At 38.7% G+C, this 20,956-nt stretch overlaps 1 protein-coding gene across 4 annotated transcripts in view; it reads right to left on the bottom strand.

Moving 5' to 3' along the window:
• LOC122533272 overlaps nucleotides 1–20,956 on the bottom strand; it is a 238,505-nt gene that overhangs the window by 105,735 nt on the left and 111,814 nt on the right. For all 4 annotated transcript variants that reach the window (XM_043662846.1, XM_043662845.1, XM_043662843.1 and 1 more), the window contains one exon: nucleotides 10,287–10,399. In XM_043662846.1, coding sequence (XP_043518781.1) covers nucleotides 10,287–10,399 — 113 coding nt within the window. The remainder of the gene's footprint in view (nucleotides 1–10,286; nucleotides 10,400–20,956) is intronic.

Genomic DNA, 20,956 nt, shown 5'->3' with positions numbered 1-20,956 from the left:
AATGAATTTCAATTGAAAAGAAAAGAAAAAAAAAATATGGAACAATTATTTACTTGCAAATGTCGTACTGTCGATAAGGCTGAGAATTTCCATACGAGCACGAGATTAAAGACCTGCATAAATACGATTTCGGGGGAGTTCCTTCGCCTCCACCTTCGTCTGGTTGCGAAACGGCGCGGTGGTAAGAAATTAGCGTTGTATATACAAATTCATGCATTACGACCGCTCATGAATAATAGATATCCCCGTATTTCCTTTCGCTGTCTGTGCCAGAATTATCCTCCAGACCGCGTCGGATTCAGCTCGCATCTTCTTCGGCAGACGCGAAGCAGCCGGAACTTATGTACGTACGTTACAAAGCAATTCGATCGAACGCAGAAACGCCAGAATTCTACCAATATTGTACCAAAATTATTGCCTTGAAAATCACTGTCTCTGGAAATTTTCCACATTCTTAAGAACCTAGAAAGTATATTTCTTTTCATCTTTCTTTTTTCTTGCACTTGAACTTCACCGAAGCAAGTTCCATAGTTCCGTCTAGCGTTAGAATCTTGGACCTTGACCATTGATTTGAAGTCTAACAAAGAGGGCGATGGAAAGGGCAGGAGGGGGAGGAGGGGGGAGAATTGGAAAACGCGCGAACACGGTGGATCCCGGACGTCTGCAAACATTTACATTGACAGAGTGTTGAAGGGAATTCTGGAATCCGCGGAGTGGCCTCCTTCCTAGCGCTCCTCGAGAGAGAGAGAGAGTGATTCGAGTGGGAAAGGGGGTTGAAAGGTTCACGAAAAGGTGGAGCCGATTTATCCGGCTGGCCCAGACCAGCTTCCCTCCCGGAATCCTCGCAGGATTTCCTTCACGACCAACCGAAAAGAAGGATGGATCCTATCTCTAGCACCTCACTGTCGCCACGAAGGAAGAGTCCCTTCTTCTTCTTCTTCTTCTTCTTCGCGTGTGTGTCTTTACGCTCTGAATCTTCCTTAGGCTTGTCCTCACCTTCCGAAAAAGGAGATATCAACCGATCCGGGATAAGGGTCGGCAGGGAGGCAGATGAACAGACACTTGAGCTGCTTAAGATGGATGAACTAAATGGACTAACTCGAATTTAGAAATCCTCCTCTCCGTGAGGATCGATCTAAGGGCTCGATAATAAGATCTTCGACGAGCTAGAAGCGCGCGTGATAAGCGGAATGAGAGAAGTCCCTTAGTCAGACGTCTGACGGAAGCAGAAAGCGGGATTTCTGGCGAAATCGGGACAAAGTTGGAAAGAACGGTGTGTGTCCGTCTTCTCTCTAGGACCGTTCTTTCTTTGAAACTTTTACCGTTTACGAAGTTTCACTAGGCACGCAAGCTTTTAGCAAAGCTTGTTTCTTTTTTTTTTTTTTTTTTTTTTTTTTTGTTGATACCAGGCAGTGAGTGAGGCTCACAATCAGAGCTCACGCGCTTTCTACAATTTATATCAGCGACGTTGGAAATTTACGAGTTGCAGCTAACAGATCACTCTCGTCGTTTTATTTTCTAATAGACAAATTTCTAAACTGAAGACACGAATTATTAATCAGTTATACTGAAAATTGTTTACGAGTTAGCAGACTGATATAATTGTACAAGGTTTCTATCGTTTTGAATAGACAAATTTTATAAAATTAAGGCACGAATTATTGATGCCAGTCACACTGAAAATTTGCAAGTTGCTACTAACAAACTTGTACAAACAGTTTCTATTTCCGAATTGACAAATTTCACGAAACTGAAGACGCGAATTGTTAATCAGTCACACTGAAAATTTACAAGTTAACAGACTTGTATAAACAGTTCTCTTTTCAAACAGACAAATTTTACTAAATCTAAGACATAAATTATCGACCAATCTCATTGAAAATTTGCAAGTCGCGGCTAACAGACTTGCACAAACAATTTTTGTCATTTAACTTCCGAATAAAGAAATTTCGCGAACCTGAAGGCACGAATCTACCAGCAATCGCAGTGAAAATTTACAAGTTCACAGACTAGTAGACTGACAGACTTGTACAAATAGATTTTCATCGTTTCACCTCCGACTAGACAAATCTCGCGAAACTTACGACACGAATCATAGGATAGAATTAGAATAGAACAGAAACTATAAGACAAGATTAGGCAATCGGGGTTAGGCAATCTTTTCAGGAACTTGCCTCTCCGTCAAATTGCCCGTTAAAGATCCAACGATACCTCCTTAACCAAACGACGAAGCCGACTATTCGAAGCGTCCTCACACACGGAGAGAAGAAAGAGAGTGAAGACAGAGAGTGAGAGAAAGAGAGATAGATGTGAATCAAAGGGATTCGTACAAAGACGGATCGGGAGCAAACTACGAGGGAGGAAGAGCGAGAGATAGCTAGATTTAATCACACCTACCCTATTCCTCTCACGTCTCGAGAGGGAGAGACTTCCATAAAGCCAGACAGGAAGAGGAGAGATGGCAAGAAAACGAGAGAGGAAACTCGGGGCAGGGTGGCGAGGGGGATACGATTTAATACAGAGACCCATTCGTTCACCCCCGGGGGACGATTCCAATGGAGGAGGTTGCATTTTTTGCTCGCGTGCCGTTTGTCTTGTACGTGACGAGTATGAACGCATCGAATCCAAAGAATTCAGACCCGGAAAGGAGAAGCACGCGCGTACTCTCTCGCTTGGCTGCGAGAAGAAATATTGCGACGCGCGTGTGTCGATATCGCGGCAGCTTTTACCACCTCTCTCTCTCTCTCTCTCTCTCTCTCTCTCTCTCTCTTTTTCTCCCTCTGTCTCTGTCCCCCTGGCTGTTTCGCGGGAAATTTTCGACAATTTCTTATCATCGCGCGCTCAGATCAAACGAACGAATTCGTGCTCTCGTTATTACAAATTAGCCTAAAAAAAAATGTATATATAGACAGAGAAAGAGCACGAATTTTTTTTGATAAAAGTGCGGAGTGACCGAGCGTTCGTTCGAGATGTTTTCAAAAAAAAAAAATAATAATAATGTCAGTTGGTCGTTTAAAAAAATTTAAGTAAAGTGAAAGAGTTAAGTATTTTAATTTTAAAAAGTTTAAAAAAACCGTGGTAGGTTTGATGTACGTGTGTATTCTTAGGCAAAATCTGGATATTCAGAAAAAAAAATGTTTAAGGAAAAATATTTCGAACATTTTATTGCCAATTCATTTGAACATTTAGACGCCAATTGAATTGTCAATTAAAGTTATATAAATTTTGAAAAAATGATGCTTTCGTTATATCTGTTTGGATATTGGAAAGTGATCACGAAATCTTTTCACAATTGTCACGAATTTCTGTGAAGGAATTAAGAAACGTGCTCTTACTTGAACGACTTTTCCTTTATTTTCCTCGCTTCGTCAACTCTTCGCAATTCTCTCCAATCTCTATAATCTACGTCCTAATCAAGTATATTCCGAAGCTATCGCTTCCTATTTTGTTTCTCGGAAACGACTCACATCGGAATAAACGCGTCAGAGGTCGTCTTTGATCCGGCAACGAAGAGCTCCGCCGGCTAATGGACCGAGGCAAGAAAATCCCCCGTCCGAAACGAGTAAGGCCGTAATAAAAGTAAAATCCCTAGGAATTACTAAGAAACCCCATAGCGCGCTCCGAGCACAACGTTGTTTACTCGGAACCTGCCTCGACTCTTATTATCGTTGAATACACATCAAACACACGAGAGTGTAAGAAAGAAACATCCTGACGCTCGTCGGGGAACAACAAAATGGCGCAAATGGCGCGGACGATGCCGAGTTTTTTCGTTCAGGGGCATGAAATATGTCGAGCTAGGAAATTTTGTAGAAAGAAATCAGCAATGAGATTGAAAACAGACGAAGGCTACTAAATTAAATTGGCGGCAAAGGCTCTTTTAAAATTTGCTAGTCCAGTCAATGTAGGCGCTTAACTTACTTCGGTCCACTGAAATCCCCGTGAGAGGCGCCTATGGACGGCTCACTTCACGTTGCTCGAATCAAACTGAAGGCGTTTACAAGTGCCCAACAATAACTTCACTTAAAATCAAATTAGGTAAATTCTAATTCAACAATTACATCTTCTATCAGCCATATATTATTTAAACTGATTACTTTACAGTTACTTTATGTATTATTATTCACATTATTTTATGTGAATGTTATTGTCAGTATGTACCATGCTTTACTAGATTGTTATATTATGAAATAAAGTTACTGTTAAATTTTCAATACACTAGCAATTCAAATACAGAATACGAGTAAATAAATAATATTAATGTAGCGCGATTCAGTGTTTCGATTGCTTCAGTATACATACTTTTATGAATGCTTTCCGAGAAACGCACGTTGACGAAAAATTTCGTCGTTCTCAGTATAGACCGCAGCAATCGAACCACTGTGTGCTACCTATCAAAGTCTGTCCTAGTGAAAGGATTTACATACGACTATTGCGAAAATCTCGAATCACGACGCAATCCACGGGAAACGGAACGACCACGTTCCAAGCACGGCTGATCGTGCACAGGTTTTCTCTACTTGCTGACTAAATTCTACCCAGCGGCACGACGAGGGTGGCGTCGTTTTTTAGGGGTCCAAGGATCTGGAGGAAGAAAAAAAAAAAAAAAACGCAGGCACGTATACACGCGTAGAAAAGCCGTTAGCCATGTTCCTTGAGGGCGAGTTGAGTAACGAAGGGGTCTCGCGTTCCTAGACCCCTCGAATGTGATTACACGGAAGGAGAAAAGGACGCGAGGCTGAGGGACAGAGGGCGAAAGAAGGGGTCTCCGCGCCGGTCTTGATTTAGTAATAACAAGGGCTCGGTCATAGTGAGTGCGAGCTGTTTTGTTGGGAACGCGAGACGTTCGAGAAATCAGCGGAGAAACCGAAGGGAGAAGGGACTATAACGATAACGACAGCAACGATGGAAAAAAATTTCTTCGACACGTATGGCTCGTGAGTGTAAAAAAAACACATCGCGCCGGACATCCGTAACGATTAGAGTGCGAAATAATCGTGTTTCCGACATACACACACATACACACGACTTCAGGTAACTTCAACGCGTTACACGCGTAATTTTGAATTTTGCAAGAGGAACCGTGGATTGCAATTTTATGTAAACTCTGTCGTTCGTTTTAACGTCATTGCGACAAAGTTGCGTTAATCTCTGGGCCTGCTAAAGGTAAAACACAACGGCTATATGCCCACTCGGGTATAAATTATTCAATGTACGAACGTTCGACGATTGACATTACGGAAATAAATTAAACGGCATCCAACGGCGGCTTGTATCGTTACCGAGAATTAATCATTAAATTATTCAAATCTATTAACGCTCTCGAGACTATTGACACAGTGATGTGTCCTTCGTGTGCAACAGGAATGAATTTATTCGTCTCGGGTATTTAAATCACGGTGGTATTTTCTTTTTTTTTTCTATAAATACATACGAGTGTATTAAACTTTAATAACGAATAATACGAAATATGAATTTTGTGTGTTTGTTGTAATATAATTTGTACAAAATATAATTTACATATATAAATATAAATTAATATAAATATAAATATAATTATAAATAAAATTATTTATATAAAATATATATTATATTTATATTAAAATTACTTATATAAAATAAAATTATAAATAAATAAATATTTACATAAATATAAATTATATAATTATATTTATATATAATTATATGTAAAATATATTTATAAATTTATATAAAATTATATTTTAGCAACAACGTTGAAAATAAATATGCCAGACGTTATCGATCATGTATCTCTCAACCTGTTTTACAGTTTTGAAGACGATGGTAAAGCAGAAAGCGAATCGAAAGTTACATTTACGTCCACGATATTTGTCTCTTGGTACGATTCCATTCCCGTGGCGTCGAATAAACCGAACTTGCCCGCTGTCGTCGGCCGCTTTGTGAGATTAAAATCAACTAATCCGATACGCGTATCGCGGAGTTGCTCACGGGACTTGATCACGGATTCGTTTATTGTTAGTTTCACAGGATCGCTTGACAACCAACCACAAAGCAAGTGGGACATTAAGCTGTTACTTTCGTTCTGCGTCTGCAACGATTTCGCTTTTTCAAGCAAGTCCTTTTAACTGCCTCCTCTCCCTTTCACTTCGAGATACAATGAAATTACGGCAGAATTAAATTGAATCCTCCAAAAACAAAATAAGTAAAAATTTCTTTCTTCGGTGAAAATTTCCATTGAACCGGGTCTCGATACTCGTTCGTATTTACCTTTAATTTAAGAGGCCATTCATCAATTTTCCCCCGGGTCGCGGTTAAGATTGGCTTCTTTAAGCCATCCAAGGCCTGCAGGACTCGTCTTTTGCCCGAAGGAACGGTCCTTTATCCTCGAAAAATTGGCGAGTGGACGAGAGATCCGTCGTCGAACCGTCGCTGATACCACGTAACGAGGGAAATTTTTTCTTTGAGCAACGAGGGGAAAAAAAGGAAACACTTGAATCGGTCCACCGTCGGTTATTATACGCGCAGGAACAAATTTCTTCTACGAGTTCTCCCTTGCTGCGCACGAGTAGTCGGACGTCCCGTGGGATTTACTGAAACGAGTAATGGCTACCACTTACATACGTCTAGGGACCAAGTCGATACAGATCGATATAGACTGCACTTTCTTCTGAAATTTTCCCAAATGGCCCACGCAAGAACGCAATTTGTCATGTACTTTCAATTGACACGTTTCCAACTTTCTCTCCGGTTGAAGGATGGTGAGTCCAAGCCTGACTTGTAGTTTTAGAATTGAAAACGACGAGAAAAAAATCTAATTCGTATGATAACGTTCGCACCCGACACTTCCATCGGACAAAGGACACTTTATCGCGCGAACAGTTAAACCCTCTTTTCACGCCGAGGATAATTGCTCGCAGGGGTAGACTCGCCTGTCGGACTTTTAAAATTAGCTAATCCCGAAGGGGACGGTGCGTTTGAAGCAATGTAACAAGTAGAACTCTCGGCCTCGGTACCTTCGGAGACAGAGAAAAAGAAACGGACGGCGTGGTGTATTTGAGGGACGACGAAAATGGATCCGGAACCGGGGATCCTCGTCGTTCCCGTGCCTCCACTATCGCTCGTTCCACGAGCAACTAACTGGGACTGAGCGAACACCGACGAATTAAATTCCACGTGTCGAAACCCGAGAGACGCGGTTCGCGCATATTCAATTACGGGTGAAAAGAGATAGACTGCCTTTAAGTGCCTGACTTTATTGATTCGCGGTAATTGTCGATTACAATTCGCAAGAAGAAAAGGAAAAAGAAAGAAAGGAGAAAGGAAAGTAAGAAGACAGTAACTTGACAATTTACAGAGAAAAAAAAGAAAGAAAAAATGGAAGAAAGGAGGAAGGAAAGTAAAAACGTAGAAACTTGACAATTCGCAAAGAAAAAAAAAAAAGGAAGAAAGGAAGAAAGTAAAAAACGCAGGAACTTAATAATTCGCAAAAAAAAGAAGAAGAAAAGGAACAAAAGTAAAAGAAAGTAAAAACACAGGAATTTGACAATTCGCAAGGGAAAAAAAAGAAGAAAGGAAGAAAATAAAAAACGCAGGAACTTGATAATTCACAAAGAAAAAAGAAAAAAAAGAAAGTAAAAACCCAGAAACTTGACAATTCACAAAAAAAGAAGAAAAAAAAGAGAAAAGAAAATAAAAATACAGGAACTTGACAATTCGCAAGGAAAAAGAGAAGAAAGAAAGAAGAAAAACGCAGAAATTTGACAATTCGCAAAAAAAAAAAGGAGATAGAAAGAAAGAAAAAGGGGAAAAGAAAGTAAAGACACAGGAACTTGACAATTCGCAAAGAAAAAAAGAAGAAAGAAAGGAGAAAAGAAAGTAAAAGCGCAGAAACTTGACAATTCGCAAAGAAAGAAAGAAAGTAAAATACGCAAGAACGTAACAATTCGCGAAAGAACAAAGGAAAAAAAACGAAAGTGAAGACGCAGGAACTTGACAATTGGCAAAGAGAAAGAGAAAGAAGAGAAGAAAGTAAAAACGCGACGCTGACGTGCGAGAATACGCGAGGAGAGTAACCTAACGATCGAAGTAAGTACGGCAGAAAGTTATTAGCATGAAGAAGCTTCGAGCGTTCGCGTGCCTGCTTGGAGAACAGACGGCGGTTTGTGCGGTGAAAGTTCGCGGGGAAACTTCGATTGGGTTTCTTTTTCTTGGGCGCAGCGTTGCGTTCGCGATGCACTGGCTGTAATAACGCGGACGTTTACTGCGGGGTCGTTCTCTCCCGAGCGTGCGAACGCAAGTGGAAATATCGACGACTGAATACAAATACACGTAAACACGTCGGGTTGATCAAAAACAAATTGCGTTCTTTTTTTTTATAATGGATGCACACACACACACACACACACACACACACACGCGCGCAGACGTGTATATTGAGGTGTAACTAACATCATTTCAAATCAATTGCAATTTCATTCTGTAATCTGACAGCTGATTTGCTGATGTTTAAGCTTGTTTGAGGAAAGAAGAAAATGCATGGCGTCGATTTCAAAATGGTAAATCAGAAAGGGACATTTTCGTAACGGGATATAGTTTGCTGTGTGTTATTTTTTTAGTTTCGAAAACGAAAAAAAACTGCGCAAGCTCGTGAAATATTATTATATAGTGTCAGAATTGCTGAATCTCACTGGATTGTTGAATTTGCTAAATTTCATTAAATTTACACTTTACTTACTAACGGAGGATATCGAACTGTTCCTCTTTTTTTTCTTTTTCTTTTTCTTTTTTTCGTTGAAAAAAACTAGAGAACTTTGACGTTAACTGAGAGATGGCAAAATAACAATGGAAGAAAATGGACAAAGCGTTTGTTTCTCATGAAAATTCGCCTTTCATTCACACGTGGAAAGACGCAGTTACTTTTCGGCCAACTTGATGTTTCAGGCATCAAGAAAAATTTCTCGTTTCCATAGTACCTCTATTCCCGATCGATCGAGATGTTGCAAACGTTGAAAGACAGAGGATTCGCAGCAAGCGAGTGGTTGGTTTCGCAGAGAAGTCGAAAGTCTTCAAAGCGGCTGGCTACGCAAACATCAGACGAAGGGGTATAAACTTTCTAATCGAATTAGATGCTGGCCAAGCCCTTTGCCATCCCGAGCGTGCGATCAAACACAACTCGGGGGTTGCCCTTTGTGGCGCGTGAACGCGATAAAACGAAACGATGCTTCCGCGAGTGAACAACGTCGATGCCGACGCAAACTTTCAATGGCCACGCGTTTTCCTAAATACGTATGTACGTGTAATTTCCGTGCCAATGTCTCGTGTCGTTATTCTAACAACTCGCTCTCGGACCCGAGTCACATCGCTCGAGTGTACAATAGTTACCGCGAGTTTGATTGAATTGAGTTTCAACGAGGTTAAACGCAATTTCAATTAGTCTTCTGCTAAATAGAACGATTAACCCCTTGACATTAATATAAGAAAATTCGATACGAAGCAAAAAGTGATGTTCATCCTTCAGTTTTGACATTCGCGTAAATTTCGACGAAGATCATTTTTATACTCTTGCGAGTATGAATATCGAACATGTAGAAAAATATTTTTTTTTAAGTGAGGTCACATCTATATATCTTTTTGAATTGTGATTATGCAAAAAATATTTTTCGTCTGTTGTAAATGGTGAAAATATATCTTTTTTAAAGTCTTTTTTTTTCAAGGTCACTAATTTATACGTAAAAGTTAAATTTTCAAGATCATGTTTTTTACATATCTGAACGTACTTCTTTTTACCAGTTACACGATGCAATAAAAAAAAAAAAAAGGAAGCACCAATAATCTTGAAAAGTCCTTGAAAAAGATATTCTTATTCTTAAGTTATTTGCGAAATCTCTTCGCGTTAGGCAAACAATATTTTTCGTACCTTCACAATTCGAAAAGATATTTCGATGACTCTCAACGTGTCAACGTTACTGTCGACTTTTAGTTTAGGAAACTAAAGCATGACGTCTACCAAACGTCATCGTGCGTCAAGGATTACATTTAATAACCCCTGAAATAGATGAAAATACAAATTAAATGATCTTCCAATTTTCCACCTTGAAACGAAGTTCAAGTTCGTTGATATTCTGATTATTGGACGTAATCCGCTTGCACGTCGTTCCTCAGGGATCGTGATAAAGCAAAAGGAGGCCGCCTAATCCGGTCGAATTGGGGAAGCTCCTCGCGATCGAAAGAAAGTGGGGGAGGTGGTAGGGGGGGGTGGGGGGGAAGAAAGAATACAAAAAAGAAGAGAGAGAGAATTTACTCACGGCCATATCCTCGCTCCTGTAAGCCGTGAGGGTCTGTTCATCCTGGAGGAGGACGCAGTAACAAGGTTCCCAGCAGGCTTCGCCAGCGGCTTCGCCGACGCAGCATTCGGCCTCTGGAGAAGAAAAAGAAAGAAAAAAAAAAATAGATAATGGAGTCCAGATAGTGGATGAGCAAGATCGTCGAACATTGGACGACGAGTAACGCGTCTCGAGAACAAAAGTCGACCAGCGAGTCGATAAGAACAACGAGAGCCATGTCAATTATACTGCGAAAAGGATGCAACAGGAAGTAGCATGTATTTCAGACTTATTTCCTCTAAAAAGGAATATTCAGACCATTTCCTGCAAGCGTCACATCGATACTGTTTTCTACACGCAATCTTCGAACGTCGCGAGTTGTACGAATTTTTTCTTGCAGCAAGTTTTTCTTCGTACAGACTTGTCTGTAATTTTTAGCATAATTCTCAGCGTAAAAGGGCACGTTATCTGCATCTGTTGAAGACACGTGTTATACGGTCTGGAATTCTATAAAGTGTGGGCAGACGACGTGGCAGAGTATGTGACAATTCGCATACAATATTCATGGGCAGTGTGTGCAAACAATGTCTGTAAATCGGTACACGCCTCGGATCTACACTTTGGCTCTGTCGTCGTATCAGATACAGATATTATGTTTATAAATTATATTTATATAACATTTATATTTATAAATTTACAATCAACTTACAAAAATATAGTATATTCATTCTTTTTTGTAGTAATATGTCTGAGAAAGATATATTTTGATAAAACATTTATGTATAATTTATTTATATTGTCACTTGGATTACAGTTTAATAAAAACAATTAACTTGCAATTACTAGATGTTATTGTAATTAAATCTAACCAATCATTAGAAATAATATTTATTAGAAATAATATTATATTTTAATTTAAAAAATTAATTCTTTCATCAGACATTTAATGTTATATAATAAGCTAAATATAAACGATGGTACAGAGTGGAAAGGATAGTTTTTCCGTGACTATCATAGATGGATTCTACATTTTCGATTTGATGTAAACACCTGCCGTAAAATTGATCTTCACCTTGAATTTTAAAGTCAAAAATCTTTTTTACATTGTATTTTATGCTGATTTATTCGATTGTCAATAAAAAAAAAAAAAAAGAAATACGGGTCAAATATTTTTCTGGAAACTACATTTATATCAAATTTCATCAAAATCGGTGATTCACACTTTACACTTATGTGCCCTTGTAAGCGTAATTAGTATTGAGTCGATAGACTCGTTGACACTATCCTTCCTTATTTTGAAACTTTTTTTTTTCTACAGACGGAATGAATCGAGTGAGATGAAATCGAAAAGGACAGAAACAACAACTGTTTAAAAGTGGTCACTTTCAGGTATAAAGAATACTTCCATGTGACTCTGATCACACAGCAATAAATTTTACGATGAGCTATGAACCTATGAAAAAAACTTTTCTTTCCGAAATGAATTCCGGCAGAACTGCAAGAAATACGAAAAATGACATTCAACGTCAATTATTGCTCAAAGTTATCCTCTAAACTATTACATGAAATAAAATATAACAGTCGGAAAATGTTAAACTGTTTCATCATATAAGGAATGTTTCACGATATACTCGAAATAATAAAAATGCATCGCAGAATAATTTGCACGGTTTTGCAAATCATGAACGAAATTTAGCAAAGTATTAAACTAAATTTAACTTGCTAGGAAATTATTTCTATTACCGTAAAGCAAATGCAATTATACAATTCGACGTTTATTCAAAAATACTGCAGCACGTTACGTCTTTGCTTCCAAGCGTCGTTTATAGTCTTCAGGTAGGCACTCTTATTCCTTCTCGTAATTACTAGAAGATCCGAGGATCCTTTTGTGTCTGTTTTATGCTTCTCGTTCAACGTGAATTTTGCAATCGATTTTCATTACGTTATTATTTCGCGTTTTAATTTTATTCCCTGTTATTGCTTAACGTCCATTTCCGGTTCAGAATTTATTAATGACGGAGTCAATCACGAGAGTAATAAACTTTGGATAAATGCAGCTAATGCCCTATCACGTGAATGTGCTGACCGTACGCCTACATTTATTACACCGAGCAGATCGCTTTCTCGATAAACCTGTTAATCCGTCAGATTCACGAGGAAACAACAGCTGCGATACTCGATTCTCACGTTCATTAACGAGAGAATAAAGATATTCGTCGATATCGCAACCTGTTCGATATCGACTGATCATTGGGAGAAAAAAGAAAAAAAAAAAATTGGTAATGTAATTTCCTTCTTACAAAGGATCATTATATACTGTGTGTTTTTACGCGTTTATGGAAAATCTTAAAGTGTAAAATTACGTAGAATATCTAAGATACATACTTTACGTAACGACATTGTTAAAAACTCAAACTCATTATTCTCGTCGCTTGAAATATTTGCAAGTTCGACTTCATTTTCATCGTTAATATTGATCTTCAATTATCTCGGATAATTTGTTCTCATTTTGTAAACTTTCACAAATTTGCTGATATTCGCTGCAACGTTTCTTTGAATATTGTTGAAATTTCAATGCTCGTTGTACGATGTTTGGAATGTCTACAATATATTTTTCTGGCCTTTTCTTTTTAATTCCTGATCGCGTAGATTGATAAAAAGTACCGCGTAAATGGAGGGACGAATGTATTTTCAAACGAAAGTTAATGAAACGATCGAGATCTTTAAAAAAGATCGAACGAACCGTCTCGAGAAAGTGGCGCGCTGCGCAAGCTGCGAAATAGAAACAAAAGATCGAACAACGCGTGTTCAATGCTAATAGAGTAACACTAAGTGCTCTGTGAACACCACTGGTTCATCGTCGGGACTGAAAGAGGCTGAATAAATATCAATTCGACGTTCCAGACACGGGGAAACGGTTTCTTTGCGCGGAATGCTCGCAAACCGCAGCCGCACGTGCACGTCTGCACGAACGCAATAATAAACGACGCTCGAGTTTCAGTTTCGCGTCTGCGAAAATCGTTTTTGCCTCGATTTATTCTCGTTTGATTATCTTGTCAAGAGAGATCTCGCTGCTTGACTTTCGAACAAGGACAGGAGAAAGAACCACTAACTGCGGTTTGACTTGTTTGAAAATGTTTGAGCATGTTCGTCGGAGTGTGGCAGTGTGTTTCAACGTCGTTCGTTCGATAAATAAGCGAAACTCGTTATTGATTAACGAAATTAACTAAGAAACATCCTTTGAAAACAAAAATTTACAGACAGCTGAGGTGAATGTTCCTCTTCTTTTTTTTTTTTTATCGATCCAAGTTCGACTCACTTTAAAAACTTATTTATATATTTATTTATATATTTATAAAAACTTATTTATATACTTATTTATATATTTATTATATTTAAAAACTTATATTTGCTATCGATCCAAGTTCGACTCACTTTAAAAACTTATTTATATATTTATTATATTTAAAACTTATATTTGTTATTACTTATAATTAAAACTTATATTTATATATATATATTTCTCGACTTCCGTTTTCTTGTTTACGCATCCATCAGAAATCAATTTTCACCGAGCTTTCCATACCTATCGAAAACTTGCGAGCAAGAGTTTCTCGGAAACGAGATCGGCTAACGCAAGTATGATTCGCGAGGACGACATAAGTTCCAATCTTTCTATATGCATTAACTCTAATAAATATATTTATTATTTCAAAAAAAAAAAAAAAAAAAAAAAAGAAAAAGGAAATACTACGTCTAAAAAGAAATTCATGAAATTTCCACCTCGATCTATCGATCTGTCCATCTCAGTTACAAATACATTTTTCCTTTTCGCTTTCAAACTCGCTGGAAGACGTGTGTGTGTGTGTGTGTGTGTGTGTGTGTACTATGTACCTCGTCCAATTTCACCCGATATCGTTTACAGAAGGTTCGTACCCCATAAGCTCGCGCGTCTGCCATAAACTTCTCTACCTTCATCGTCCCACATCCTTACACACGTTCTTACTTACCTGACTCCGTGCTCCCGTTATTTTCAAGCGACATTTCCATTTTCTCTGTGAATACGTTCTCGAATGCGTTTCGTTTTCACCTTGCACCCGCGACTCTACATTCACCTCTGCCCCTGGTTTATAACGAACGTTCCAATTCGGGTTCCCTAGGTCATTTGAAAACGCTCGGGTCGTTTTACGATCCGTGTTTTCTCGCTCTTTCTCCGGGTTTCGATCGGGATTCAGTGCCGCTGCTGTCGAACTGAGTCGTAAGGAAATTGACGACAGAGAATATATAACTGTGAGAACGAGACGTGCAAGAGTCGAGAAAAGTGAAAATTCAAAGATCTCTCCTCTTCCAGTTTCTTCTAAAACAGAGCGGCCGTATGTTTTCACGGAAAGAAAATGTCCTTCCAGATTGCGTGCTCGCCGTTATATCAAATTGCGAACTCTTGCCATTTTTCAACGCGTCTGGACCAGATTCGTTCTCTTTCCTTCGGTCGCCATTCCCTCTCAAACATTCTGCAACGGAGCGGAATATATTCACTACGTGATTCCTTCCACAAATTTTCCACATCTGCGTGCACACTCTCCCCTCTAGAACTACCAAAGTTGTCAAAACGATCGATTCATATAATTTTTTTTTTTGGAGTAATTTTGCCGTTTTGCAACGTTGCGTTTTTTTTTTTAGAGAGATTCGAATGATTTTTGCAAAATATACAAATAACACTTTGCGTTCGTTATTATACGTTATTATACACATGAATTATAAATGTTATTTCAGTTATTGCAAGTTACGTGAATCATAAACCTTTGTATTATAAACCTTTTCCCAAGTAATTCTTCGATTCAACTTTTATATTTCTTCGATACCAGTTCTATCGTTAACCTTTCCTTCGTGAAACACTTTTCAAACGTCGAAATTCTCGATTTGGGAGAGTAATTTTTCGACGAAGCCAACTCCCAACTCCCAAGAGTCGAAACTCTGTTTCTCTCTGTTTTTTTTTTTTTTTTTTGCAGCGTCTTTCATTCTGTCATAGCTCGACGAGCTTGTCAATTCCGCTCGGATCGAGCATGGAAAAGCTCGACACTCGAGTCCATGTGCATCCATATGCATGGCGAGGCAGCGAAGCCTCGAATACACGCGGCTGCAAACAATGAACAATGCTCGGGCGATATTGTGGAAGATGAGCGATCGCGATGACGAGCAGGGGCGCAAGGCCTTTCGGATATCCCTGGCCGACCGCCAGCGAACCTCTTCCGCCTAAATTCCACCGGCGATGTTCGCCTGGAACATCCCTAATCCGGCTAAACCCCCCTTTTAATCATCGACTTGGCGAAAAATCGGCCGAGACGCGGAAACTTTGCGTCAGTAATTTGGTACATCAGTGGACAAAATTACGAGACACTTTGTGTCGAAATGTAAAATGGGGAAAAACTGAACAGAACAATGTGTACGAAGGTAGAAATAACTTCAACTGAAGAATTAAAATCTTGTGTGCCTGGAGGAACTTGGATCTAAGTAATACAAAAAAATTATTCAAAAAACAAATCGAACGATCGAAGTTGTGCAAAATAAAGGAGGATCAACCAGCTATTAAAATTAAAAACAATGTAAACAGTTTTCATCAACCAAATATTCAAGAAAATTTATTAACATTTACTTGGAAAAACTTATAAAAAATTTTTAAATACATTTAAATATACTATTTAAAGAAAATATACTATTTTCTCTGCAAAATGGTATACATCATTAAATTCAAAAGTTGTTAAAAACACACTGATTTCATCAATTTATACAATAATGGTATCTTCAATCATTTCCACAATGTTTAACAAAATATGTTTCCCAACTTTTAGTTTTAGTTTTCATCCCTTCAACATCGACGATTGCCAATAAAAAAAAAGAAAGAAATGTTGTTGGTCGAGTCGATTCCACGGAATCGTCTACTTCAAATTTGGAGCCGCCATGTTGCTCCCCCGATCCAACTATCCAAGTTTTCCGCGTGATGCAGATGTTGTATTAGTGAGTAGTATCGTGTAACGATGTAAAATACAGCGTAATATGGGCACATGGTAGTCGTAAAGACAGTGAGATATTTCTGTGCAGACGTTATGTACAAGAGACCGCAACGCGAAATATTACACACTTCTGTGTTATCGGTAAACGGTAACAGCGATTGCAGCACACGTTGCAGACCGCTTTTGCATATGAAAGTTACAGCCTTAAATCGACGCGTTACTCTTGCTCGCGTTCCGAGCCGGGCTTTGCTCCTCTTGCTTTATACGAAACGAGCTTAAAAACGATTTTGGTAACTCTCAAACGCGACTGATTACACCGGGGAACAATTTATCTGTTACCAAAGATTTACGAGTCGAATAATTTAAATAATCATATCCTGATTACAAATAATAAATATAAATATAATATAATAATAAAATATTATAATGTAATAAATATAAAATAATACAAATATAAAAATATATTAATTTAAACGTTTCATTTCAGCAAAAGTATAAAATATATAATACGAAATAAGGACCTTCAAATATTACATATAAACTGATCTTAAATCTTTGGCAACGTGAAGAAAAATTTTTCTTTTTCACTTGATAAAAAGGCATTTGACAAAAACCGTTTGAAACGTGAAATTTCGTTTGCTAGTTAAACAGAGACAAGGAATTGAAATATTCTTTCGAAAAGCCTACAACGTCAAACACGAGGAGGCGCACACGATTTGTTCTACGTGGCTGAGAGAAAAACACGGTGCGAGGTCTTCCGCGGAGGGAAATTCCGTGCAAAGATATCCGTGATATTCTCCGAAATATCACGCAAGACGTCACGTGCACTCCGACCCGGCGTACGTACATACACACGTGTTTCTTCTTCCCGCAGAATCCGACTATTTCAATGCATTTTTATCATCACGCATAACCCGTGCACGTGTTACGACGCGGTATTCCCGCGGGGCTTTTAGAGGCCCCCTCCCCCCTCGCCAAATAAATTCCAATTTCACCGCCTTCCATTCGTATCTACCTCTTCTCAGCCCGATATATAAATTCGTACTTTCGACGCTCTTCCGGCCGTTTCGAGATGTATTCGCGATTCGTTGCCAATCCTTACGTTTCGCCAGTCTTTGCATAAATGTTCAATAAATTCGCTTTTAAGTTTCGCATAAATGCCTGTACTTATAATATTTTAATATTTAATATTTTATTAATAATATTTTAATATTTAATATTTTATTAACAATATTTTAATATTTTGTATTGACATTTTTCAAAAATCAGTGTAGAAATGACACAACTGATATAAAACAATTGGTCATTTTTTCCTTAACTCGCCAATCCCCTATACGCTCCCGAAATTCTGACATTTAAACTCGTGACACGTTTCTGATATCTTAAAAATTTATATCAGAATAATACAATTGATATAAAATAATTGGTATATATATAATTGATATAAAATAATCATTTTCTCCCCAACACGATCCCGAAGTTTCGACATTTAAACTCGGGACACGCCGTATGGATATTATATAAAGCTCTTCCAGTGTCTCCGATATTTTTTAACCTTCGCGGAGACAAGTCAACGCAGTATCCAAGAATCTAATCCGACAATTAATGCCGGCTTGCGCTGGCAACTGGTTCGCGGACCATAACGAGTGACCGAACCGTATAATTCGTCGCTTTCTTCTTCCTTTTGAACTCGTCCGTATGACATCACTGGACAGAAACTATTAAGAACTGTTCCATTAATTGTCACGACAATTGTTTCGACAATCAAGATTCATTTCGAACTTGCAAAGTCCTTCTCCTAGAACGTCGCCTAGATAAATCCAGAATCCCCCGATCTCGTCTGCTTCGTTTTAACCACTTGCCCTGGCAACTGATTGCGGACCATAACGAGTGACCGGGAACCGTATCGTACAATAATTCGTTGCTCTCTTTTTGAACTCGTCGGTATGACTAGTATCACTGGATAGAAATTATTGAGAAGTAATCAACTTATCATTTGTTTCGCCTGGGTTACGTTACAAATATACGTAAAACTGAGAAAATGTTGCAATTTTAGGGCAAACAATTCTCGACGTGCGTGGCACGTCATTCCAGCGCAACTGGACTAACTTCCTTCGGCACTGAACAGGCTCACAAGCAAGAGCAACGGAGGGAGAGAGAGAAAGAGAGAGAGAGAAAATCAAGTGGACGAGAGCAGGATGAAAAGTGACGGACAGGTGAGAGGTCCTTCATGCTTCTTCGTTCTCTCGAGACCGCGCGTTCGTGTCGAAACCCGCGAAACGGAGCAGACCTCGTGAAGAGCGGCCTCGCTCGTGTTTCTTCCCGTCACCGAGATTGCCTCCGCGCTTGCCTCATTAGAAGCTCGCTGGACCCGGCTAGTTCATTACCGGCGATCTTATCTGCGACTCGTTCTTTCACGAGGCTCCTTGGCCCGGCTTTCCTCGCCGCGGTCCGCGGCCACCATCTTTCCCATGTTTCTCCCCCCCCCCCTCTCCATTAATTAACAATCGTTCCGAGACTTTACAATCGAGCGAAAAGAGTCGTGTAATTTAGTCTCTGTAATTTGGACGTCGAGGGTTTTATCGGAGGCAATTCGTTTAGACTTGGACGCGGGGAAGTTGGGTAAAACCATTCTGTTTTTCTAAAGTAACAGCTTCGATGCGTGATAAAACTATGGCGCGAGGATAATTGCCCAGATAATTGCTCGGAACTTTTACTTTGGGGCAACTTTTAATTTGTCGCCTGTTCTTAGGTCGATGTGATTGTCTTGGGACCGTTTGTCTAGTCAGCCAAATTTCAAGTTTTGAAATATTAGGTTTTCTGTATATGTGCGTGTGTGTTTAGTAAATTAATGCATTTGGGAGTAATTGACTGTGGGGGAATACAATGCACAGATGGGCGCAGGTAATATGTACAAGCGTTGAAGAATATTTTATTTGCGATTTTTGTTCTGTTAATTAAAAGAGATATACATAAATACCTTTAAAATAATCCAAACTTTTTATACAATGCGGCGAAAGTTTCTAAACTAGTAATTAACATAATTTTTTATAAGACAGACTAAATAGAATAACTCTATATTAAATAAATATATTATGTTATATTATAATATATTAAATAAATATATAATATTATAAATATAATTGTAATATATTATATCATATTAAATAAATTGCATTTACTAAAATTGTCAAAAGTAATTGTACTATTTTTCAACTAATATCTCCAGAAAATTTTAATTTTCTCGCGAGCCAAACAATTTTTTCCAAAAATTTTAGTCATTTTCTCCCAATTAAGCCTTGTGCGAATTCTTTTTTTTTTTTTTGTCACCTAATTTCTTGTCACGAAGCTAAACACATTAGGCCAGTTTTTACCCTACTTTCCCCTACTTGTAAACATCGTAGTAAAAAGGCGATCCGAAAGCGTCTCTAACTTGAAATTGTTCTAGGTTAATTGCACGTTCAGCAGGTGGCAACTAAAAGTCCGGAGAAAGTCTAGCGCGGTTGTACTTTGGTAGTAACGCGACAACGCGTGTTTAACAACGATGACGAGACGACGTACGACGCGAAACAACATCGAAGCATCTGTATGTTAAAAGCATCGTACGGCAAAATGAAAGGACCGATTCGTTCGATTTAAACAGATTGCACGCGTACGCGTAATTAATCGGTAGCCGATAGTGCATGGAGAAAACGACACAGGACGTAGAAAGGTCCAACTGTCAATGTTCCAGGTGAGATCACAGTGAAATTACCTCGATAAATTTACTTTCCTATCTAAGTAATTATCGGTCATTCCCGGATAATTAAATTCCACTTCATGGTTCGTTGCGGCGAAACACAAATACGCCGTGCAGAGAACGCGACGTTGTTGTTTGCTCGCGAAAAGAAAACTCCACTTACACTTTTCCGTGTAATTGTTATTTTCAACGTGTAATTTGTTATTTTCAGCCGCCCTGCAGTCTAGCTTTCTACGTCATCAACCGACACTCATTCGTCATCCTCAATTTGTCGTCAGAATTGTGGCTACGCCTCTGTTAAATACACGCTCGACGTGCATCAGTGATTCTCGAAATTCGAAGCTGCGAAATTATTTCATACGAGAGCGTTCCTGACATAATATTACTTTATACAGAGTGTTCCCGACGTACTATGTCTGCAATACAAGCGGTACATATAATTTCCACAACTTTCATTAATTTCGTTAAAAAAAGAAAAAAAGAAAATTGTAAATAGTCTTCAAGTATGAATAAATCTGTATGCGAAAACTGCATACAAAAATGTATCACGATTAATTTCCTCAAAAAAAAAAAATCCCAAAGAAGTCGATTTTTACAAGCCGGATTACACCAGAATACACTCACAACTCAGTTCAACCTGACTGATCATTCACGTTTTTCACGGCAACATTCCTGTGATTCTTCCGAATCAACGATAGTTCGAGCTACGAATCGTTGCTGAAAATGAAGGGATAAAGTCGTACGATGCAGCGCGCAGTGCAGTCGTATCGAACAACGATAGCAAGAAAGTGATTGCACGCATGAGGAAGGAACCTAACCTAGCTAATAGATTGCTGATTATATTCGTACAACGACGTTACGCAACGTCGACGATCGGGCCACAGATTCATTCGAGGGATAAG

Source organism: Frieseomelitta varia, unplaced genomic scaffold (assembly GCF_011392965.1).
Source record: "Frieseomelitta varia isolate USP_RPSP 00005682 unplaced genomic scaffold, Fvar_1.2 scaffold_514, whole genome shotgun sequence".
Classification (NCBI taxonomy): domain Eukaryota; kingdom Metazoa; phylum Arthropoda; class Insecta; order Hymenoptera; family Apidae; genus Frieseomelitta; species Frieseomelitta varia.
The sequence above is the reverse complement of the archived record's forward strand: the minus strand, read 5'-3'. Positions and strand labels throughout refer to the sequence as shown.